The sequence below is a fragment of the Canis lupus genome, chromosome 29 (genome assembly GCF_011100685.1).
Source record: "Canis lupus familiaris isolate Mischka breed German Shepherd chromosome 29, alternate assembly UU_Cfam_GSD_1.0, whole genome shotgun sequence".
NCBI classification, from domain to species: domain Eukaryota; kingdom Metazoa; phylum Chordata; class Mammalia; order Carnivora; family Canidae; genus Canis; species Canis lupus.
The window spans coordinates 6628089-6653982 of NC_049250.1; the positions used below are offsets into that span (position 1 = coordinate 6628089).

The 25894-nt window shown below is 36.0% G+C and overlaps 1 protein-coding gene across 1 annotated transcript in view; it reads left to right on the forward strand.

The window, feature by feature from the left end:
• Positions 1-25894, forward strand: part of LOC102156503 (lipoxygenase homology domain-containing protein 1-like) — a 106819-nt gene that overhangs the window by 62204 nt on the left and 18721 nt on the right. The window contains exons 10-12 of the mRNA XM_038579324.1: positions 10869-10972; positions 14039-14215; positions 17009-17221. Of these exons, the coding sequence (XP_038435252.1) occupies positions 10869-10972; positions 14039-14215; positions 17009-17221 (494 nt within the window). The remainder of the gene's footprint in view (positions 1-10868; positions 10973-14038; positions 14216-17008; positions 17222-25894) is intronic.

Below are 25894 nucleotides of genomic sequence, written 5' to 3' on the forward strand. Positions count from 1 at the left end.
ATAAGCAAATCTTCTCCCAGGGAAGGGAAGGAAAAGCCTTTACCTTTATTCCCCTGTGTGTGTGTGTGTGTGTGTGTGTGTGAGAGAGAGAGAGAGAGAGAGAGAAAGAGAGAAAGAAAGAAAGAGGAGAGAGAAGGAGAGAGGGAGGAGAGAGAAGGGAGGGTGGGAGAGAAAGAGGGAAAGCAAGGGAAGGAGGGATGGAGGGAGATGGTGGAGAGAGGTGTCTATGCTTTATTATGATAGATTGTTTCCTTATACAAACATCTGTATCTTCTACTGTTATATCTTGGATTAATCCTTCTTGGAAGCCAGCCCTCATGTTACATGGAAGCCCAGACAGCCATACAGAGGATTCCAGGGAAAGAACTGATGCTTTGACAGCCACAAGTGAATTCTTACCCTATAGCTAAACATACGAGTTCTGAATAGAGACCAAACTAACTGGTAGATACGGAAAGAGAAACTTTTTCCCTTAAGTATTTCTAGCATCTTAATATGCTAGTCCTTTAATATATAAAATAGAATGAGCAGTCCTTAAAAGGGAAGTGCAGGATAATATGAATAATTTTCCTTAGCATAACTGACATTTTTGCAGCAGGAGGTCTTTTATGTGTGATAATTACTTGAAGCATTATTTCCTAATGTTATGCTCAGTGTCCGATAAATTCACACTCATAAATCAGTTTTCTTGCCTGGAAAGTGTTGTGATGAACAGTGCTGACCCATGGACATCTCTTCAGGAAAATATTTTAAGAACATGTCTCTGAGATTTGTTTGCTTATAATTTTCACTCTGCAAAACAATGTTGTTTTTATCACTATGAGACAATACCTCTATTTAGTTATAAGCTGGTTGTAAATTTAGCTATTTCCATACATAGAGAGTTTGAATGCTCATTTCTCTGAGAGCTACTGACCTATTTACTGGCAATACTAGACCTAAAAACACCACACAGCATGAAAAGATCTTTGAAATACCACAGGGAGCTTCGTTTTATGATCATAAGCTCTTAGGTATTAAAAACAATACTATACTAACTCTGATAATGTTAATGTCATCGATAATAACAATCATAAACAGGTCTTCTAGTCTCTAGTGTGGGATCTTAGAACTAAAAAGAAAGAGGAGACAGCCAAAGCAACTCAATTTTTAATTCTAAACCTTTGATAGTTACTTTATGTCAGGGCCATTTTCAAAAACTTACCATCCTCCAGAATTTTCAAAGATTTACCATAAAACATGGATTCTCAAAATTTTCTAATTTTACAGTAGTTTTTCAAGATAAATATTCATAATCTAAATTCAGTTTATTTGATTTATATTCTGACAGCATTAAGCATCCATTTAAAAAATGTATGATACATTACTGCAGTTTCTAATGTGTCATTGTCCTCTGTATTGTTGCTAAGGATCTAGGTCAATAGATACACAGTTTCCCCTTATTCTTTTTTTTTTTTATTTATTTACGATAGTCACACACACACAGAGAGAGAGAGAGAGAGAGAGAGGCAGAGACACAGGCAGAGAGAGAAGCAGGCTCCATGCACCGGGAGCCCGACGTGGGATTCGATCCCGGGTCTCCAGGATCGCGCCCTGAGCCAAAGGCAGGCGCCAAACCGCTGCGCCACCCAGGGATCCCAGTTTCCCCTTATTCTTGATTTCACCGTCCACAGTTTCAATTACTTGTAGTCAAATGTGTTGTGGAATCAGAGATCCTTCTTCTGACATATTTTCAGAGGGTCGCTAGTAGCCTAACACTACATCACAATGCCTATGTCATTCACCTCACTTCATTTCATCATATAAGCATTTTATCATCTAATATCATCACCAGAAGAAGAGTACAGTACCATATTTTGAGAAAGAGAAAGAAGAGACCACATTAAGATAACTTTTATTAGAATATATTATTATAATTGTTCTTCTTTATTACTAGTTATTGATCTCTTTCTGTGTCTAATTCATAAACTTTTTATAGGTATTTATACATAGAAAAAACATAGTATATATAGGGTTTGTTACCATCTGTGGGTTCAGGCATCCACTGGAGGTCTTGCAGTGTATCTTCTGTGCATAAGAAGAAACTACCAGGTTTTGAGATGGATTTTTGGGTATTGTTTTTGAACTATTTATTTGGTGCCATGTCATACTAGTGCGTATGGAAGAGGTGTCACATTCTTCAGTGTGAGAGTTTTAAAATATGTTCACAAATTATGTGACACTGCCCTCTTTAAGAGGTGAAGCCTATTGTTCTTCCTTCAAAGAACATCCTATCAGGCTGGATCAAGAGACTTCTAACAAATAGAATATGGTTGAAGTGAGTGTGTGTGACTTTTGAGACTAGGTCATAAAAGGCCTTACAGATTTTTCCTGGTACTCTTCTTGGGTCACTGACTCTGGAGGAAGCTAATTGCCATGTCATAAGGATATCCAAGCAGCACTATAGGGAGGCCAGCTTGGAAAGGAACAGAAGCCTCTTAACAACAGCCAATGTGAATGATCCACCTTGGGAGAGTATCCTCCAGCCGCAGTCGAACCTTCAGATGACAGCCCCAACCAACAACTTGAGTGTAATCTCATGGGAGATCTTGACCCAGAGTTATCCAGATAAATTGCTCCCAAATTTTTGACCTACAGAAATTCAAAGGTAATAAACATTTGTTTTAACCTGCAAAAGCTTTGGAATAATATTTTACATAGCAATGGATCGCTAATATATCAGTTCAGTCACTGTTCTGCAAGAAAGATGCTTCTATAGTTTCTCACTCTGGATGCTATGATGGATTCCATCTTCTCTTCACATTAAGTAATGGCCAGGAATGGAAAGAGCAGCATCTGTCCTGTCTCTAATCTGAATCCTCATCTTCTTTCTTGCATGCTGATTTCTTGCATTTTGTACTGGTGCACTGGGTAGTCCTGTATATTCAGTGCCATTTTTCTATACCGAAAACTATAAAACATTTTTGAAAGAAATTAAAGAAGACCTAACTAGGTAGAAAGACATCCTGTGTTTATGGATTGGAAACTTAATAATAAGATGACAGCACTTCCCAAAATGATCTAGATTTTATTCAATTCCTATCAAAATGCCTTTTCTACAGAAATGAAAAATGAATCCTAAGTTTTATATGGAATTACAAGGAACCCTGAATAGCTAAAACAATATTGAAAAAGAATAAAGTTGGAGGACTTACATCTCCTGATCTGACAAATTACTATAAAGCTACAGTAGTCAAAATGGTGTGGTACTAGCATATATATTGACATTTAGATCAGTGGAATAGAGCTTTGTGTTTTTTGTGAGATGATCAGTCAGGTACAAAAGGAGGTACAGGAGAGACTCAGAAAAACAAAGTTTATTATATTCATGGGTCCTAAAGACAAGAAGCATGATATATCAAGCAGGACCACATAGAAAAACACTAGGGAGGTCAGGAGACAGAAGACAGGAGGGAGAGAGCACTTAGACCATGAACTTTACTAGGATTTATACAGGAAAGCAAGGCAGGGCAGAGTAAACAGTTTAAGATTGGCTAGTTTGAATAATATCAGTGAGTTTTGGACTGTAGAGGTGATCTCTAGTTGCCTGGTACTTGGCTCTGTGATGATTAAGAGAGAGAAGTGGTGCCTCCTGGGGCACATGGGCCAGAAAGAAGTGGTATGGGTCTGGATTGGTTAGTTTGCACATTAAAGGTATGCTTTTGTCTGGGTCTTTTACTATCTCTAAGAATTTAGGCCAGTATGAGGCAAGTCTCCTAGCCAGAAAAATTTCTTAAGATGTCAAATCATCATAATATACAGAAAAATTATACAATGCAAATATAATTGGCAATATAGAAATAAACCTGTAATCCATGGTCAATTGATTTTTGACAAGGGTGCCAAGACCTTCAGTGGGGAAAATTTTTTTCTTTTCCCCTGTCTTCAAATGAGGAAAGGCTGGACCTAGAGGTTATAAGTGAATAGTCTGTTCAATAAATGGTGCTGGGACAACTGGATATCCAAATACAAAAGAATGGAGCTGGACACTTATCTCATACCATATATAAAATTTAACTCAAATGGACCAAAGTAGGATCTAAAACTATAAAACTCTTAAAACATAGATGAAAATCTGCACATCCTTGGAATAGTCAGTGGGTTTTTTAGATACGATATCAAAAGCACAGGCAACAAAGAAAAAATAGGTTGGATATCTTCAAATTAAAAACCCTTGTGAAAAAAAAACTCTTGTGCATCAAAGGATACTATCAAGATGGAAAGGTAACCCCAAAATTGGGGAAAATACTTGCAAATCCTATGTCTGATAAGGATCTAGTATCTAGAATATATAAAAAGCTCTTAAAATTCAACAATAAAATGAACAACCTAATTAAAAAATGAACAAAGAACCTGAATAGACATTTATCCAAAGAAGATATACAAATGGCTAAGAAGTACATGAAAAAGATATTTAGTATTACACACACACATATTTGGGTGTGTCAAGGACCAGTGTCATCATCACACACAACCATATACCACATAGGCTTAGCTGAAAATGCATCTCTGGTGATTGGCAGTTGAGAGTTACATACTCCTTGAATTTAAAGGATTGAAGACCAGTTTTTCTCATCTTTGAGCATTCTGCTACACAAACCTATCTCCTGTACCATATCACATTTATTTAAAGGTTTTATTTGAGAGACAGCACATGGGCTGGGGAGGGACAGAGGGAGAGGGCGAAGTAGACTCCCTGCTGAGGAGGGAGCCTCATGTCAGGCTCTCTCCCAGGACCTTGAGTTCATGACCTGAGCCAAAGTCAGCCACTTAACTGGCTGAGCTATCCAGGTGCCCCCATACCACATTTTATTATCAACCAGTGCCTCCTAGGCAATTTTCCTTAGAATCACAGAATAAATCAAGAGAGAACGGGCATGTACACTCATTCAGGGTATAATTTGAGCTGTTCTGGTAATTTATGAACTAAAGTTATACATTGTAGTTTGGATTCAATTCAGTATCATCAGTGGTCAGTGAGACTTAAGTTTGTGTTTTATATCATAGAGAAAAATCCAACTGATTTTATGTCTTATTTAGAGGATAGCTGCCACAATTTTCATTCCCACCAGCAATGCACAAGGGTTCTTTTTTCTCTACATCCTCACCAACAGTTGTTACTTCTTGTGTTTTTTATTTTAGCCATTCTGACAGATGTAATATCTTATCATAGTTTTAATTTGCATTTTCCTAATGATTAGTGATGTTGGGCATCTTTTCATTATATGTGTTGGCCATCTGTATATCTTCTGTGGAAAAATGTCTTTTCAGGTCCTCTGCCCATTTTTAATCAGGTTATTTTTTTTTTATTTTGAAGTTGTAGAAGTTCTGTATTTTGGGTATTAACCCCTTATCAGATATATCATTTGTAAATATCTTCTTCCATTCAGAAGGTTGCCTTTTTGTTTTATTGATGATTTCTTTCGCTCTGCAAAAGCTTTTTATTTTGGTGCAGTCCCAGTAGTTTAATTTTGCTTTTCTTTACTTTGCCTGAGGAGACATATCTAAAAAATGCTCCTATGGCTGATGTCAAAGAAATTATTGCTTATATTTTCTTCTAGGAATTTTGTGGTTTCAAATATTATATGTAGGTCTTTATTTTCTGTTATTTCCATTATAGCCTTCTTAGAGGATGTGAAGTACTATCTCGTAGTTTTGATTTGCATTTTTCTAATGTACTATGACTTGAAGTATCTTTCTATAAAGAGAATTAGGACTGGGGTAAGTTTTGAGGAGTAGAGTTCTAGCACCTTTTCCTAGCACTTTGTCTTTTTGCTGTTCCCTACCGAAATGGAAGATGTGGCATTCTCTGGGAAGTTTGGAGGTGTGTATATGCAGAGAACATTTTGTCAGGAGACTGTTTCTCCTTGTATCACAGCTCACGTTTCTATATGATCTGGTTTTCCTGTGGAAAGCTATGTATAGCTACTTTAAGAATGTCTGTATAAGAAGATACTGCAAGGTAAGAACATATCTCTTCAGGGAGAGTAAAATCTCCCTCCTTTTCTCAGAGAACATTTGTTTTCTAATTAAGATAATATCTCTCTGTGGGCAAAGACTGAGCAGGTTTGCCAGCAGCCCCTATTAATGTTTGGGCTTTCCAAAACTTGGAGTTCTCAGGTGTGATCCAGAGTCACCGTGTGTGTGGTAGCATTTATCTAGCCCCACTCTGTATTGCCCTGATGGGACTCAGGACCCAGGGAAACCAGTATGAACCTGCAGTTTCTGCTGTCTGCTGTGCTAGGTCTAATAAATTGTTTAAACTCGGCTATGCTTGCTTTGTTCTCACCGACTGAATTCATGGAAATATGGCTGGCTGACCTAATGGCTGCCTGCTGCTTAGGGACTGCTTGTCTATGTGATATACTAGTGTCTTCCTCCAGGCTAGCTGTTTGTTGGGTGGCAAGACAGGGGACCTGGAAAGTACTAGATTATAGGGAAGGACCATAGCAAGGTCAGAGATTAACTTGAGCCCCTAATTTTTCTTGAATCTGAGGCACAGATTACTGGGTTTTCAGGGATTTTAGACTAGGCACAGATAGAACATGTAAACAGGTGCCATCTGGCCACCCCAAATGGCCGCCCAGTGCAAAAAGGCCTTGCCGTGGTAGGATTCTCCAGTAGCAGTAGGCTGTTGATGGTATTACAAGGATGCTAATCTAGTGTAATGGACAGTAGAGCAACTATTTTAATTCCTGCATGGTTAGATAGAGAAATGGCAATGACCAAACAGAGGAAGGGCCTCCATGGCAACTTACATGAGCAATAAATCATGTACTAACTTCACCTGGTGAATGAAGGTGAAAGAGGAAAATCAGAAGAGAGAGAACAATGTTCCTGTTCCTTCTGAGTAGCTTCTAACAGCTGCACCTGAGCAGAGAGTGGGAGGAGCTTTGAAATTCCAGTGACTTGAGGTTGTAATATGCAAAGTATAGCACAAAATATTTATCAGAATTGCTATTTATGGTTTTTCTTTCAAATTAAATTAATCACTCCAAAAGAAATCCTGAAGGAAAATTTGTTAAAATTACATTAAATATATAAACTTGGAAAGAATTGATGACTTCATAGTATTCAGATTTTTCCTTTAGGAATTTTTCCTATATTTATTCATTCAGAACATGATACATAAATTAAAAAATTTTTCTCTCTTCACATAGGTACTATATTGTCTTTTTAGTGTTATGAGGGTTTTAGTTGCTATTATAAATACCCTTTCCATTATAAATAACATACAAATATATGTAGAAATGTACAGGTTTTTTTGAAATATACAGTTTTTATGTTTTATTTATTCAGTATTTAATAAGTGCCTGCTATTTGTTAGGCACTGGTCTAGATATATATTTATTTTGAATCTTATCACTTTACTTCACTCTAATTAATTTAAAGAGTTTTTTCAGACATTGCAGATATAAATTTACTAATTCATGGTAGTTAAATTTATTGTTTTGATTTCAAGCACTTTTCCATTGGCAAGAACATCCTTAAGAAGTTAAAATAATGTTAGTAATATTGGCATTCTCGTTTTGTGATTAATATTAATGGATTGTCTTTAATGTTTATTAAGAATTGGGTATTTGAAGAGAAGTCAATAAATAATACCACTCACTTCTCCTCCTGTATAGGGAATCAATTACAAAATAAGATAGAGAACACAGATAAGTGGAAATCAAGATATCGACATTATTACTGATGGGTCAAGTGAGGATATTGGCTCTATATCTGAGCTCAAAGGACTTACTAACTCTCCCCAAATGAGACAAGATTATCTACCCAAGCATAGACAGTGTTGGACAACCACAGGCTCACCTATGGAGGCTGCCCTTTACACATGAGCACAGCAGAAAGGATCTTCCTTCTGTGAAGGTGGTCCATTTGGGGATAGAAAGCACCTAAGCTGCAATACTCAGTTCCTTTCAAAGCACCAATCCAATGGTTGCACTATATTCCATGGTATGGGGTATAAGAGAGTGTGAGAGTCATGGGGAAAGTAGGTTCCCCCTTATATATGATGTGGTTACTGATTTTTAAATACTTTTCCTTTAGAGTGATAGGAAAGTAACATATTTCTAAGTTTACTAAGAACCCTATTAAAATGGTTTGAAAGTGAATGTTAAATATTATTACATTTTTTTGGCATCTACTGGATTTGTGGTACAGTTTTTCATATTAGAGTTAATTTGTGTTACTTGAATAAATATATTTTAAAAAATATTTCTATTATATCAAACTTATGGTGGATAACTCTTAACTTTGTAATATAAATGAGATTTCCATTTTTTTTTCTGTTTTAGAAATTATAATTCTGTTCAAGGAGAGATTCATTAGATGCAGTCACACACAGAGACACACATATACATACACTTATTTAAATACTGGTACTAGTTTAAATACTGGAGATACTAGAGGAATAAAACATAAAATCATAAAATCTGTGCCCACTTAGAGTTTACATTCCAAGAGATTGGTGTGTCTACTTTGGGGAGTGGGGAATCTTTGCAACTTGATTTTATTCTTTTTACTCTTTAGATTTATCGGGACAATTGACAATTGACAAAACATCCAAGTTTGGGTATACAACATGACAATTTGATAAATATATATTGCACAATTATTACCATAATAAGGTTAGTTAACGCATCTGTCACTTCATGTAATTGCAATTTTTGTTATTACAAGAAAATTCAAGATCTAATCTCTTAGCAACTTCCAAATATATAATACAATATTGTTAATTATATTCACTGTGCTATAAATTTGAGCTTCAGAATTCATTTGTCTTATAACTGGAAGTTTGTATACTTTGAACAGCAACCTCCATTCTATTCTTTGTTTCTAGGAGTCCAGCTTTTTTTGTAGTTTTAAGCCTTTATTTGAATTCCGGTTAGTTAAAATACAATGTAATAGTAGTTTCAGTGTAGAATTTAGTGTTTCATCACTTTCATATGATACCCAGTGCTCATCATAAGTGCCTTCCTTAACACCATCACCCATTTAACCCTCCCCCTTGCCCACCTCCCCTCCAGTAACTGTTAGTCTGTACTTTGTAGTTAAGTCAGTTTAAAAAAATTAAAATTCTACATGTAAGTGAGATCACGTAGTATTACACTTTCTCTGACTTACTTCACTTAGCAAGCATAATGCCCTCAAGGTCTGTCCATGTTGTCACAAATGGCAGAATTCAATTCTTCTTTATGGTTGAAAATCTTTCATATATATCCATATATCTTAAATCATATTTCCTTATCCATTCATCCATTGAAGGATACTTAGATTTTTTCCATTTCCTGGCTACATAAGTGAATGAACTTATGAGTATAGATACCTCTTTGAGAGAACGATTTCATACTCTTTAGATATATACTCAGAAGTATATATTTGGCTACATAGAAATATTACTGCAATTAGTTTTACCTTTTTACTTTTTTTTGAGATTTATTTATTTATTCATGAGACACACAGAGAGAGAGGCAGAGACATAGAGGGAGAAGCAAGCTCCCTGCAGGGAACCTGATGCGGAACTCGATCCCAGGATGCCAAGATCATGACCCAAGCCAAAGGCAGAAGCTCAACCACTGAGCCACTCTGGTGTCCCTTTCATGTACACTTAAGAAGAATGTGTATTCTGTTGATTTTGAATAGAATGTTCTGTATATGTCTATTATGCCCATCGGTTTAATTTATTGTTTAAAGCCAGTGTTTCCTTAATGGTTTTTTATTTAAATCTATCCATTGATATAAGTCAAGTGTTAAAGTTCTTTACTATTACTGTAGTCTGTCAGTTTCTCCCCTTAGATCTGTTAATACTTGCTTTTATATATTTTTTATATATTGGTGCTTCGGTGAGTCCAGTGTATTGCCTATATTTTATGCTTTCTGTAAAATAAAACATGCAATATGTATTCTTTTATATCTGGCTTGTTTGACTCACTATTTTTTGAGAATCACCTATTTGTAAAAGGAAGAATGGTCTTTATTTATTATTGTTGCAAGAGTGGATTCCTGAAAATCTGTTGTTTGTAAGTACTAACAGAAGGATTATTGGTAATGGAAAGAGCAGTAGGGTAAGATCTGAAGTCCTAGGTTCAATTTCCATTCTGTGATGAGGCAGGGATTTTGGATAGTACCTTAACTCTCTGAGAATTGATTTCCTTATTTGCAAAATGAGGATAGGGGTGTGAGTGTGTGTGTGTGTGTGTGTGTGTGTGTGTGTAGTACTTATTGCATAGGCTATGGGGATCTAATTAGCTTATTTAAAGAATATTTTCTGAGCAGTTACTATGTTCTAGGCCCTGCTCTAAGTATAGTTATATAGCTATATACAGAGTAGACAAAAATTCATGTATTCAAGAAGCATACATTATAAGGTAAAAAGTTATGTAGAAGTAAATTGAAAACAATCAAATATATGATGACATAATCATCATATAAATTAGTCACTAATGCTCAAATCCTTTTATTTATAACGCATTATTATAATGTGTTATTTTACCTCAAGTCCCTAATATTTGTAGAATGGAAATGGTTTCTTATACCATGATAATTTATCATCCTGGAATCAGTTCCATCAGGTGTTTTTTTTTGGGGGGGGGGGGTTGTCTCAGGTGCTTACTGATTAGCTTGGAAAGGCATGAGGGATTTTCCATGGAAATTCCAACAAATTGCAGAGCAACTTGTAGATAATCAAAGGTTATTGGCATCTACCTTTTGACTAATTCAAAACATTTAACTGAGCTGTATTATAACATGTATTATTAAGAGATTTCAATGTATAGTTGAATAAGAAAAAATACTTTAAAAGCATGAATTATTTGCTAATTTTCCAGGGCTCTTTGATGTTATTTTCAACAAAGGAAATATATGCATTTTCCAAAGTCGTGAAATGAGACATCTTTCTCTTGCTGTTGACAATAGCACTGTCAGTGGAATGGTATGTAGTAATTTTCCTTTTTGTCATATATTAATAGTATTATATCCATATATAATATATTTTTATAAGATCAAATTGTATTTCTTTTGGCTTTTACTTTCACCATTTTCATTATTCTGTTTTGTCTCACTAAATTTGAGATTCTGATGCATAAATGGTCCTAAATTTCAGCAACTGAAATGTAGACAAGACAAAGTAAACCACTTTTCTGATATCATTCAAAATATTACATAAGCATCTAAAAGGAGTTGATCTGATTTCTCAAAGGCCCTTTCAGGGAGCATATTATTAGGGAAAAATAATAATAATTTCACTTGAGTACACTTTGTATTGCTTAGTTTAGGTTTGAAAAGTAGCATTTAAAATATAAAGCTGTTTTAAAATATATATATTCCAGCTCTTTATTTTGCAAAATGAGACTGCATGCACTGTTGTAAATGCCTAATATGTGTTAATAACATTTAGTTCTATTATACCTATTTAACAGAAGAACCTGACATGTAGATAGATTGAGTTCCCCAAGGTCGCAAAGGTAGTAAATCTGAAAGCAGGAATTGAATACAAGCATTCTAATTCTAGCATTCATGCTACAGCTTCCTCATGTAATATTATATAATATTACATGATTTAAAAATATATTTTATTTATTTATTTATTTATTTATTTATTTATTTATTTGAGAGAGAGAGAGAGAGAGAGAGAGAGAGAAAGCCTGAGTGGGGAGCAGAGGGGTAAGGATAAGCACACTATCCCCTGACCCTGAGATTGTGGCTTGAACCAACCCAAAAGTTGCCCACTCAACCAGCTGAGTCACCCAGGCACCCCAGTATTACATGAATTTGACTCAGCATGTTATTTAACTTAAAAGAAAATAATAATTACTGAAAAAAAACCTTATGTAATTTGTAGACCTGAAATACAGGCTAAGTAATTGATAGTCACATTTTCTTCATAGTCTTTTCTCCTCTGCTCTGGATTTATTAGCAAGTTGTCCTGTGCTGTACTTTGTAGCATATTCTGCTTAGTTATTATAGGTCCTAGTCATAGTAAGTGCTTATAAATATGAATGTAGTAGATATGGAATCTATTCAATTAAGTCAAGGGCTTGAGAAATGTCCCACTATTTTATTTTCTAAAATAAAATTAAATCTACTTCCAAGCCTATCGGTTTGGTGAGAGTTTCCATGTTAGAATGAGACTCATCTTGTTAACACAGAAGATTTCTCCTGGTATAGGGGTATCAGCATATCTGGTAACAGTCCTCTTAGCTTCAGCTTCAGTTCACACCAGTCACTGCTAATGTACTCATCAAATATCAGATAGCTTCTTGAAGATGAATGGCCCTGTTGCTTACCTGCCATACTTATAAAAGAGCATTTTGCTGAGTTTGGTGGCCTTAGTATCATGGGTCAAGCTATTCAAGGCTATTAATGAGTCCTTCCTTTTCAGACTCAAATACAAATACTCAAATACAATACCGAGGTAATGAGGGGAAATTGGAGTAAAATTTCAAATAGTACCTTGAACCTGGAATGTTTCCTTGTAGCATAACCTCCTTGATTTGTTTAGTTTTTTGGAGGTAAAGCCTAGTAGTGCATGTCAATTTCAGCTTTTAGTCCAAAGTAGTTGTGAGGTAACTTCTTGCAAGATTCATCCATGAAGGCAAGAGAAACAAAAGCAAAAATGAACTATTGGGACTTCATCAAGATAAGAAGCTTTTGCACAGCAAAGGATACAGTCAACAAAACTAAAAGACAACCTACAGAATGGGAGAAGATATTTGCAAATGACGTATCAGAGAAAGGGCTAGTTTCCAAGATCTATAAAGAACTTATTAAACTCAACACCAAAGAAGCAAACAATCCAATCATGAAATGGGCAACAGACATGAACAGAAATCTCACAGAGGAAGACATAGACATGGCCAACATGCACATGAGAAAATGCTCCGCATCACTTGCCATCAGGGAAATACAAATCAAAACCACAATGAGATACCACCTCACACCAGTGAGAATGGGGAAAATTAACAAGGCAGGAAACCACAAATGTTGGAGAGGATGCGGAGAAAAGGGAACCCTCCTGCACTGTTGGTGGGAATGTGAACTGGTGCAGCCCCTCTGGAAAACTGTGTGGAGGTTCCTCAAAGAGTTAAAAATAGACCTGCTCTACGACCCAGCAATTGCACTGTTGGGGATTTACCCCAAAGATACAGATGCAATGAAATGCCGGGACACCTGCACCCCGATGTTTCTAGCAGCAATGGCCACGATAGCCAAACTGTGGAAGGAGCCTCGGTGTCCATCGAAAGATGAATGGATAAAGAAGATGTGGTTTGTGTATACAATGGAATATTACTCAGCCATTAGAAATGACAAATACCCACCATTTGCTTCAACGTGGATGGAACTGGAGGGTATTATGCTGAGTGAAGTAAGTCAATCGGAGAAGGACAAACATTATATGGTCTCATTCATTTGGGGAATATAAAAAATAGTGAAAGGGAATAAAGGGGAAAGGAGAAAAAATGAATGGGAAATATCAGAAAGGGAGACAGAACATGAAAGACTCCTAGCTCTGGGAAACAACTAGAGGTGGTAGAAGGGGAGGTGGGCAGGGGGTGGTGCACTGAGGTGGGCACTTGAAGGGATGAGCACTGGGTGTTATTCTATATGTTGGCAAATTGAACACTAATAAAAAATAAATTTATAGAAAGAAAACAAAAAAAAAGTAGTTGTGGGTTAGGATATATAAATGAAATGAAAAATAAACAAGAATAAAATACATATTAATAACTTATTAAATTATCCTGCCACTAAAGTTTTTAGTGTTACCCAGTGCTCTAGCATGGGTTCTGAGAAATCAAGAGAAGAGAGTTCTTGAAATAAGACACTGGAAATCAGGCTGAAGAATCAAAACAATTAAATTACAAAAGCATAGGATAGATAATACAAGGCTTCTATAGAGGGAAGTAGACCTGTACATACATATAATGCCCAAACATTCTAAATTTAATTATTTTCTATTGCTAATTCAGAGCTGTTTTGTTTTTATTTTTCTTGACAGGCTAGTGGTGGAGACTGCACTGAACTGCGGGTGCTTTATCAGCCTAACCGCTGTGCACTTCTTGAGTCAGCACTGGTTCCTGGTCACATAGTTACTTTTGATCGTCATGGCAAAGTAGCTGATGAATCATCAGCAGGCTATGCAGACCTTTCAAAAGAATTTGTGGTTTTTGTCAAGGTAAAATGATAGAAAATCATTAAAGTGTATATTGCTAAATATCTACTTTCTTTTGTTCTATTGAGGGACTCTTGAGTCATTAGGAGTAATCAGATCTCTTCCCACTAGGTGGCATTGATGCCTATTGCCATTCTATTTACCTGAACTTTGGAAAGCAATAGGGTTTTAGCTTTTGCAGCACTGAAACTGATGGGAGTAACATCTTATATTCAATTGCATTTGGAAGTTAAAACTCTAAATGTGGGAATTCTTAATAAAAATTTAGAGACTCTTAAATTTGGGATGTATATATTTATGTATATATTTAACTTTTCTAACAAGTAGAATTTTTACACTATTTGAGTGTTGTCTATGTGTTATCATTTTGTTTCTTTCTTTATAGTGTTTCTGAATTTACCTTAAAAGTATTATTGTAATCATAATATAACATAATTTAAAAGATTGCCTGTTTTGTGCCAAGCGCTTTATTGAGAGCTTTATCACATGCAAAATCATATTTAAAAAACAAACAAACAAAAAAATAAAAAACAAACAAACCGTATTTAATCATCCTAAAAATACTAACAGATATTATCTTTATTTTAAACATTGAAGAAAGATTTTCAGAGGAGTTAAAAATCTGACTAGTATAGCCTAACTAGTAAATGGTGGATCATGATTCAAATCAAAGTCAGTTTGTTTTCAGAACTTTTATATTCACTATATAATAAGCACTTCATTACATTATTATTTTTCCCAAAACAACATAATTTTTAATAGTTGTATAATATTGAAACATAAGGTATTTGATTATGTATATAGTTTTATTTATTTAGCCAGTCACTGGATTATTAATCTCTTCGGTTGTCCACCTCTATAGATGTTACTGTAAAATATGCTTTGACATAGGTCTTTGGCCAATATTTTATCATTTTCTTGGCTAGATGATTTGAAATTGAATCTAAAGGTCAGAATATGAAGCCTTTAAGACTATGGGAACATACTGCCTGCCAACTTTCTTTCCAGAATGTACCAATTTTAATCCTGTGAAAGTTAAACCAACTGTGAAGTTAGAGGGGACAGTTTACATGGTTATCCTCACTTCTGACACAAACTTCAGAGTTCCAGGGTCTTTGAGACCACTGTTATGTTTTGATAATTTAGTAGAACAACGCAGAATTCACTGAAAGTTGTCATACTCATGGTTATGGTTTATTACAGAGAAAGGATACAGGTTAAAATCAGCTAAGGGAGGAGACGCATAGGACAGACTCCAAAAAAATACCAGATGGTGCAAATTCTAGTTGTCTTCTCCCCATAGAGTCAGGACAGCATTAGTTTCTCAGCATTGATATGTGACAGTATGCATGGAGCATTGTCAACCAGGAAGCTCACCTGAGCCTTGGTGCCCAGTCTTTATTGGGATACAATCGTACAAAGAGTCCATTTGGCTGATCTCAGTATCCAGCCTCTTAGGGGGTCAGCTGACACCATGTGACTCAAAGGTGCCACCCTATATCACATTTTTACTCTTTGGCTGGCTCAAGGCCATCAAGTAAACAAAAAATTATCAAACCTGACAGTCTAAAGATTTAGAAATTACCTTTGAATAGCTGAAGACAAAAGCCAGACCTCTGTGGGTAAAGTTCATTTCTTTTTTTAATATGAAGTTTAATGGACATACAGTGTTACATTAGTTTCAGGTATGCAATATGGTTCAACAATTCTATACATTGCTTTGTGCTCATCAAAATAAGTATGCTATTAATTCTCTTTATTTCACCCATCTTCCTACCCACCTCCCCTCTGGCAAGTACAAGTTTGTTCTCTGATTTAAGCATCTGTTTTTTTGTTTGTCTCTTTTTTTCCTTAATTTTTTTACTGCCCAATTCCTTTAGGAGATTATCCACCTTGTTAACCTTAGTGTTGAGCACAGTCTTTAAAAAAATATGACAATTTTTAGAGTAATAAACTAATGTGAATTACCTTTTTAAGTGTTTATTTGCCATGTGTTTTTTTGTCTTCTGCAACTTGTATATTTATGCCTTTTATCTTTTTCTCTACAGTGTTAGTGTATTCTAATAAACTTTCAAGAATTTTTTACATCTTCTTAAGTTATTGATTGCTTGGGTTTTACTTAAATATACCTTAATTATATTTGACAACTCTGCTCATTCATTCATTCCAACATATATACATTGAACTAATATCCATATGGTTCATCTCATAATTCAGGTACACTTGTAGTACACTGTTTTTATTCTGCTTTGTATTAATATTTTAATTATTTGTTTATATTGATTATAAAATTTGTAAGAGAAATATTTGTGTTTTGTATCTTATTTATCTTATTTAAAGATTTTATTTGTTTATTTATTCATGAGAGACACACAGAGAGAGGCGGAGACATAGGCAGAGGTAGAAGCAGCCTCCCTCTGGGGAGCCTGATGTGGGACTCAGTCCCAGGACCCTGGGATCATGGCCTGAGCCAAAGGCAGAAGCTCAACCATTGAGCCACCCAGGAATCCCTGTATCTTTTTAAAATCTCTGTAGCATCTGATGGTGACTCTTACACTCTCAATAAATAATAATTGATGTAAATTATAATGAGTCAGCCAGAAAACCTCCTTTAATTGTTTAGTTTTGCACAGCAGTTAAATTAATTACTTCCTTATTTTGCTTACTTTTAGCCAACAAGTTTCTGATAATCTGATGACTACAACTTCCATAAGAGAATGAACCCTACTGCCATCTTCTTTTAGCAAAACATAAGCTTGTTACTTACTGCCTTCTGTTCTGTTGGTTGTTCTGAAGGGTGTGTTCCTCAACAGTGCCGAGATTCTACTTGCTACGAGCCTGTGCCAAGCTCTGTGTCTCCAGCCTGATGGGAGCTGCACTGGAGTGGGAAGCCAGTCTGAAAAATCCTACTGGAAAGTGCATAAAATCAGCTCTGGTATTTGCATGTTCGAAAGTGTGAAAAACGCAGGAATGTATCTGAGGATTAAGGATGGCCAGTGTGATGGAACAGTAAGCATCTGCTTGTATTTTTCTCAGCAAATGTTTTAAGACATTTGCCAATGATAGATATGAGAATGGCACTTTCTGAGTGTTTTGTTTTTTAGTTTTAACTTATAAACATTTTGGAAATTGGATGTTATATATGGTGGTCCCCTTTCACTTACTAAAGAGTGGGGAGGGCAGCCCTATGCTTGGTACGATTAGAGAGGAATTCTGACCCTTTAGACATTACTTCTGGAATGTTACGTACACACAAATCACCTGGGAATTGTCTTATAACATAGATTTCTAATTCAGATAGACTATGGTGGGACCTGTGTATATGCTTCTAATAAGCTTTCAGCTGTTGATGATGTTGGTCTGCAAACCACACTTTGAGACCCAAGGCACTAGAAAGACCCCACTCAACAATATTTCCTTACTGCTGCTTTTGGTGCCTGAATTTCTACCAGTGGAAACCCTATATTTTGAGTAAGGAAGTAATTTTAGTTTCTAAATATTAGGGCTTCTTCTTCAACATCTTGACTTAAGATGGGACATGAAAAGCAACTAACATAGCACCTTTTAAATATCATAATTCTTCTATGGATTGAGGAGCATATAAGATTACATATTTAACTAGATTGTTAATGCTCTATTCTTCGATTCTTGTTTGAAACAATGTTTCAAACTGTATCTTTTATTTATTTTATTTATTTTTTTTTTCAGACTGTATCTTTTAGATAAACTCGGGGCTGCTTCCTCTCCCATTTTTCCTTACCAGGATGACATCTGGTTATATGGGAAAGTTTACCTGAACTTCTGGGGGTGAGCAGAGGGAAGGCTTAGACCATTCATCATTCTTTGGGCCCCTGTCTTTTCTACAGACTGGCAACTCTGTGTCTGGTGAGCTGTACTGATGTTCAGAGTTCAAAAGTAAAAAGTACATGCACACACACAAATTTAATTAGCATTCTTGATTGACTCACAAGAGCATTGTGAAATGGGTTATATCTCATTTCACAGAAGTCCATCCTTAACAGAGTGTCATCCTTATGGTCTTTAAACTGGTAAGTGAACTAAGATAAGAAACAGGTAACATCCCTACTATGTCCAGATTAACTGAGAGTAGAGTTTCATCTAATGCTTTGTCAACCTATAGGAGGAGTGTCACAGGAAGTAGCTTTCCCTTCATATCACCAGCATCCACAAAGTAAACATGCCTTTCTCTTCTGGAACTCCTGAGAGTAATAGTATATCACTGCATGACACATGTTTGGGGTATGTGTGTCTTGAAGTTGCTAGGGAGAGTTTTTGGCAGTGAAGATAAATGCCACTCCGAAGGAGAAGATGAGCCAGCGTTGGAAATTTGTATCTTCTCTAGATATCAGCCAAGCTCAATGCTCAATCATCTTCTTTTATGCTGCCTTATACTCAAATTGGATGGTGATTTTCATGGCCTTTCTATCCTCTTTTTCCAGTCTGTGTGAGCCCTTTATCTTCTATCTCTTTCCCAGTGGGCTGTTTATCGTGTTCCTCCAAGTGAGCACATTTTCTCTTCAAGTATATAGTGGGATCTTGAATCTTTCTGCCCTACAGTAAGTACTCATGCTTTTCTTCTTCATTTTTTCTTCTTGTTTGTAGTATGAGTAACTCATCTCTGTATGATTAGGCTAAGGGAATAGAAGAAGTTCTTGGTATTCAATTGAAAGAATTTGGTGAGCACAGGAAGATGGGAGGAAACTTATAGATTAATATGTAGAAGTAGTATTCTGCCAGAGAAACTACTGACACGCTCGTTCTTCAGATGAAGCAGCTAAATGTGAGTCTGGCTGCAGGATGTCTCAGAGCCTACCAGCCAGTATCAGAGCAATGAGTCAGTCTAGATCAGTATACCTTCTAAGCCCCTGTTTTGGAGGATTCATGATACCAAGATCAAAAAGCTTGGTTGACTTCCATGAGGGAACCAGGGTCCATATACACAGTAGGGAGGTCATTCCCAACCAAAACCAAACTTTTTTTCTTCAGCAGTTTTCCTAGAACCCATCTTGTTGACAGCTTGTTAGATGAGTGACTGGGTCTGAAATTGTGTCCTCTCAGCCTGTATTGTGCATCAACAGTAGGAACCTCCTTTCTTTTCCCTCCAGGATGGTCTTCTTGGGATGAAAAACTTAGTTCAGAATTTCCTGTGCACTTTGTACCTGAGGCAGTCAATCATGTATTTGAGTTTCAAACCCAAGTATCACTTCTTCTTAAAGATATTTGATAACTTGAAAAAAAAAAAAAACCCAGAGGCATTATTTGGTTTGTTTGAGGATGGAGATAGCCAAAATGTAGAACTAATTGAGATTGACAATGGTCAAGGAACATAAAGGTATAATTACTTGGGATTTGATATTTAGAACATTAAAAGAAGAAATTCAGGTCATTTCAGAGTATAACATAACACAGAGTTTCTGTAGGCCTTTTGGCATGCCATATCTTGATTGCATGTCACTGACCAGAGGGTTAAGGACATTCCTTTTAGGTCATCCCCTGTAGAACAACACATGTGTATGAGGCAGGAGGTGAATGGAAAAGAGACTAGTAAGGGAGAGGAGGAAGAAAAAAGAGTAAAGGATCCTTGGGAATCTGTGATGGAGATGAGGCATTGCTGGCCATGTTATCAGGGTGCCATTTCTTCTGTGGCGATTCAGTCCCTGTCCTCCCACCCCAGTAGTGGGCCATGACTTCTAGAGGGTCTCTCATGCTAGAATAGCCAGAGAACCAGGGGAAACTAGGAGCTCAGACCAAAGCTATTTACCATCTTAAATAGAAATATTTCAGTGCTTAAAAAAATGGGCATGGATCTAACAATGTGTTTAACATCAGACACCTCCCTCTCCCCCTGCCACCAACATACAAAGGGTGAGGTGTGTGTAATCCGTGAACGCTGCAGAAGAAATCTTATTCCTGTTTTTTTTTTTTTTTTTTAAACATTGGTAAAAATTGGCGCACCTGAGTGGCTCAGTCAGTTAATATCCTGTCTGTGTTGATTTTGGCTCAGGTCATGATCTCAGGGTTTGAGATCGAGCCTCACGTCAAGCTCTGCACTGGCCATGGGGCCTCCTAAAGATTCTCTCTCCTTCTCCCTCTGTACCCTCCCCCCAAATATTGGTAAAAATTTCCAATTAAGGTAGGATTTTGGAGGTCTTCCTAGCCTATGACATATTTACATATCTGTTATGTTTGTTAACTTGCCTCCTAAAATCAAAGCTTGCACATTCTGTAGAGATCTTCAGCTTTCTGGTGTTTCTATTAGAAATTCCAAGCTTGTTCTTAGAAAAACTGTTGCCTTGGAAAATTATTGTTAAAAGATTTGAAAGTTTGAAGAGTCTTTCCACAAAGCCAGGTACTCCTAAATACTGCTAAAGCCTATAAAAATGTGCGACTATTCTTGCCAAAGGTGAGTTTTCTGATAATTTTAATAAAATCAGCAAAGAAAACAGAGAGGAGAAAAACTATTATTTTTGACTATCTATTGTGTAGCAAAGGCTGGACTAGCCCTCTTATATTTGTAGTGACATCCTTTAACCCCTAAGCTCATACAGCAAAACAAATAATAAGCTAAGAAAACAACAATAGCATGTCTTACCCCAGAATGATCCATGTAAATGAACTAATCAGTCACTCCTTTTATGTAGTTAATAAAAGGTTGGCCAGGGTTGAAAAGTTTCTATTCTAGCTTTTCATTGGGATTGGCCCCTTGGCTGTGGTCTCCCCCACACACTGTCAGAGGACACTGAAGTCAGATAGGGCTCCTCCTGTGTTTTGTGTATACCAGACCCATGTAATTAACTGAGGATTGGAGGACTCTGAGGCTACCACTAAATGATATTTACCATTTAAACAGCATTGATGTTTAGCCTTTACTTTGGTACTTTTGCAGAGAAGAGCCTCCAACAGAACTTTGATTATTTGTACTTTACCTCGATATTTATTGTAGTGTTTTCTTTATAATTTGTTTAGTGAATCATTGACATGATTGTCTGACTTAGATTTTTTGCTCTAAATATACTGTGTTAAAACATAAAAATCAGGCATATATTTTTTTCATTTTCCCTGCATCTGACCAGAAATCATTAGGCTGGAATTACATTACTCTTGAAAACAGAATGGTAATATTGGTCTTAGTTATTCTCCTTTGCATATATTTATTTTATTTTTATTTTTAAAAATATTTATTTATTTATTCATGAGAGACAGAGAGAAAGAGAGAGAGAGAGAGAGGGGCAGAGACACAGGCAGAGGGAGAAGCAGGCTCCATGCAGGGAGCCTGATGTGGGACTCGATCCACAGACTCCAGGATCACGCCCTGGGCTGAAGGTGGTGCTAAATCACTAAGCCATCTGGGCTGCCCACCTTTGCATATATTTAGAGGGTATGGTAAGACATGTTTATAATTTCCAAAGAGAATAAAGGTGCATTCAAAGGTAAGTCAGACAATATGATTATACCTTAAAAACCTAACAGTGCCTCAGTCCATGTAGCTACTCCACAAATGTTCATGATAAAGATTGAATTGTTTAAAAGCATTAATGTTTCCAATGTATTGTATATTTGAAAATATTTCTAGGCAGACATCTTTAAATCAAGTGATGCTCATCCTGTAACAACAAATGTTTCTGTTACTATGAAATTGTTATGCTGTAGGAGAAATCACTTTAATAGATTTTGATGTAGTTAAGATTCAAGTTGCAACAGACATTATTGCAGTTCACTAGGGACAGTTGTAAAGTTGTTAATTTAAAGAAGAAAAACTTGGGTGGAACTCATCACTAAGAATCAATGTGAAGGAAAACGAAATGTAAGAATTGTAGGAAAAACAAGCTAAAAAGTGATGAGAGTATGAAAGAAAGATATACACACATTGACATACCCCACATTAGCAGGATCCTTATTCATCAGCAAGAGTTTAGTTTGCAGAAACTAGGAAAGATTCTCTCATTACAAATTTATTTAATTTTTCCTCTTGTCTACACGTATACATAACTAAAAAGTTCAAGATAATTCATATTTTTAGGAAGTTATAAGATGGACTATGTACACTAAGCTAGATAAGTGGACTGAAAAGTATAAAATTCAGTAAAAACTTAGTTGTATGTAAATAATGATAAATCATGTTTTTAGTGAGCCTATGATCTCTGGTCTGTGAACTTCACCAGTGCTTCTCAGTTCTGGGATGGGTAGAATGGGCTAGAATTGGATATTTCCCTTCCCCCATGTCATTTAGGCTCAGATAAACCCCAAAGTTTTATATATAATTAACTAGTTTTTCCTGTGGGCAATTCTTGTTAAGAAGAACAAAGTGCTATGGTATATTTCAAAATGGTTCATTTCCCCTCCTCCTGCCAGAAGCACAAGGAAATTCTTCTCTGATATTCACTGTGGGACCCTCGTTGAGCTCTTGGAGATACAGTCATCAAAGTATAGGCACCTGTCTATGACTGAAACCCCCTTGAGTATTAACTCTCAAACTTGTCCTCACTGAGGCTCAGTTAAACAATTCATTAATTATAGTTCAAGTTTTCATATGAAGGCATTGTTCTCGCATTAGTTTCTGTTTGTGGGTCTTTGCTCCGGTAAGCTGTGATGTCCTGTATTTGCCTGTCTTTCCATTCTTGGGGGAAGACAGTTTACCTGTATCCTCACTTCTCTTACAATTCTAAAAGGAGCTGTTGATTTTTCTATCTGTTTAGCTTTTTATTTATTAAGATGTTATAGTGACTTCTAAGCTTCTTACATGTAGAACCGGAAATTGGGGGTAGAAATCTTGTTTTACTTAATCAAAATTTTTTGAAGAGACTTTTAATAAAGTTGTAAGATAAATTATTTTGTTTGAGTTTTCTAGAAAATGATCTCACAGTGTGCTGTTTATTGTAGACCACAATCTGTGCATTAGTTTTGGTCTTTATGAAAGAGATTTGAAGAATATACAGAGAGGCTTGAGGCAGCAACAAAGATTTTCTGTCCCTTGGGAGTAAACAGACTTTAAGATAAGAATAAATTATTGAGAGAGTCATCCTGGAAAAGAGAAAGCTGATGAAAATCATTAATAATAGTATAGTGTATAATAGAATGTGTATTGATTACTAGAATATGAGTAACATAGGGGAGAGATTCTCATTTGCTTTGTTTGTAAAGTATCCTAGGGGTTCTGGGGTAGCTTGAGCAGCTGACTCTTGATTTTGGCTCAGGTCATGATCTTAGGGTCCTGAGATGGAGCACCATGCCAGGCTCCATGCTCAGTGGGGAGTCAGCTTTAGAATCCCCCCGCCCCCGTCCACCCCAGTGCTTGTGCGCTGGTTTTTCTCTCTCTAGAATAAATACATCTTTAAATAAAATAAAATATCCCAAACTCTTCAGTTAGGCCTGACATTTGATAGGTGCTCAACAAATAATGAATAAGAAGTTAAAATATCATTGGTGTATGAGTAGGAAGTGTCCTTTTCTTCTTCCCTTCTGATAAGGGAAAGGTGCATTAGATGTTTTAACTTGCAGTTGTATGAGCACACATCAGTATTCCAACATGGCTTTGTCCAGTTGGTATTTTTTTTCTTTTAAGATTTTATTTATTTATTTGAGAGAGAGAGCAAGAGAGAGAGCATGAGCAGGGGGAGAGGCAGAGGGAGAAGCAGGCTCTTAGCTAAGCCCAGGATCGGGCTCAATCCCAGGACCCTAAGATCATGACCTGAGCCCAAGGCAGACACCAGATCTATTGAGCCACCCAAGCACCCATGGTATTTGTTATTGATATGTAGGAAGACACACAATGTACAACATGGCCCTTTTATATTCAGAACCCACATATTTTCTTTTATTTCCCATCTCCATTTCATTAATCAGTTTGTATTGGAGTTAGATTTTAATTTCTTAAAAATTTTAAAAAAATTTTAATTTTCATTCCATTTAGTTAAAACAGTGTTGTATTAGTTACAGGTATACAATTCAACTATTCCATATATCACCTGATGCTCATCATGAAAAGTGCATGACTTAATTACAATCAGCTATTTAACCCATCCACCCACCATGTCCTCTCTGGTAACCCCTCTGGTAACCTGTAATCCTTAGTCTCTTCTTTCTAATTAAGAGTCTAAAACAGATTTTTAAATGAAAGAAGAAAAGGAATAAAAGAATCTCTAAAGATTTATCGTTTTGAAATTTAGTTATATTAAATTTTCATTCTTTTCTCTAATTATATTTAATAGAAGAGTTGAAAAAGGGATATTCTTCAGATGCTTACAGTCTATTGGAGGGAACAAATAAGTACAATCAGTGATCTAGATTACAGTCACAGAAAGTAATCCAGTTCAAGGTAAGGTTTATATGAGAGGAGAAATTTCCTGTATAGGAGAGGAGAAATATCTTTTTCTAATACCTTTCTTTTCTAAGTTCTCAATTGGGACCCCTATAACAAAGGAGTGATGAATGAGAAAAGCGTATTTATTTAATATAAGTTGTACACGACACAGGAGCACTTTAAAGGAAATGAAGACTGGATGGAATAGTTAAGCCAGGATGTTTTAGTGCTACTTTTGATGAAGAGGGGAGAGCTGTAGAAAAATAAAGTAAGACCAAATAGGAGCTAAGTGTAGTAAACCTGGGGAAACCACAAGGCCTGTTTATTTAAGTTTCTCTCAGCATCCCTCTATCTTTGGAGATAAGGATGCTCCTTTCCTACTGGTATATACCAGTATACTAGAGCATCCCTCACATTAGAATCTTACAACCTGCTTCGGGGAAAGGTCAGAAAATCTTTCCTGCCCCTGCCATTTTACAGATTCTTTCAGCTTGAAATTTCAGTATTCTAATGTGCCATATTTTGGGCCAGTGTATCTTGAAACCCATCACTGGGAATGGTGAATTTACAGGAAATAATCCCATTTTTCATTATAAAAAAAGAGGGGAAGACATTATATGAACAAATTACAAGGTTAGAAATTGGTAAAAAAGAATCTTTTTTTGAAGAATTAACAAACATTTGTTGAGTTCCTACTGAAAGGCAGAAGATATATCCATTGCTAATGCTACAGTAGCTATAATAAGACATGCCACCTGCCCTCAGAGAACTTGCAATCTAGAATGGGGAAAGAAGAATATAAACAGATAATTACACAACTGTGAAAGGACGTTAATGGAGGTTAAGTATCAAGATCATGTTTAAAGAGACATATCTGGGAAAGGGTTTTCAATTGTGTGAGTCCTGAGTAGTTGCTTGAGATCTTTAATGTAAAATATCATCCATTTTTAATAGGATATTTATGGTCGGGTGGTAGTAATATTGAAGTTCATAAATCTGGCCTCTATATAAAAGATGGGCTAGTTTATGGAGAACCTAAAGTCTACAGGAATAACGATGAGAAATACGAAATATTTCTAATATTGGAATATATGAAATAGTTCGATTCAAAAAGTCCACAGTTTGCTCTAAAGTACATTAGTAGTTCTAACAGTTCCAGTATGCTTAGCTTAGTTAATTGATTTTTTTGAGCCAAAATAATGCTATTATATCTCTTGGTTTCTGTCCAGTGCAAAGATTAGTTCTTTTATAGTTCAATAATAAGTCAGAGTTTCTTTCTTTCTTTTCTTTTTCTTTCTCTTTTCCTTCATCTTTGGATGGTACCTAGATGCAAAGCTTTAGAAAAAAAGTCAGGGAGAAGG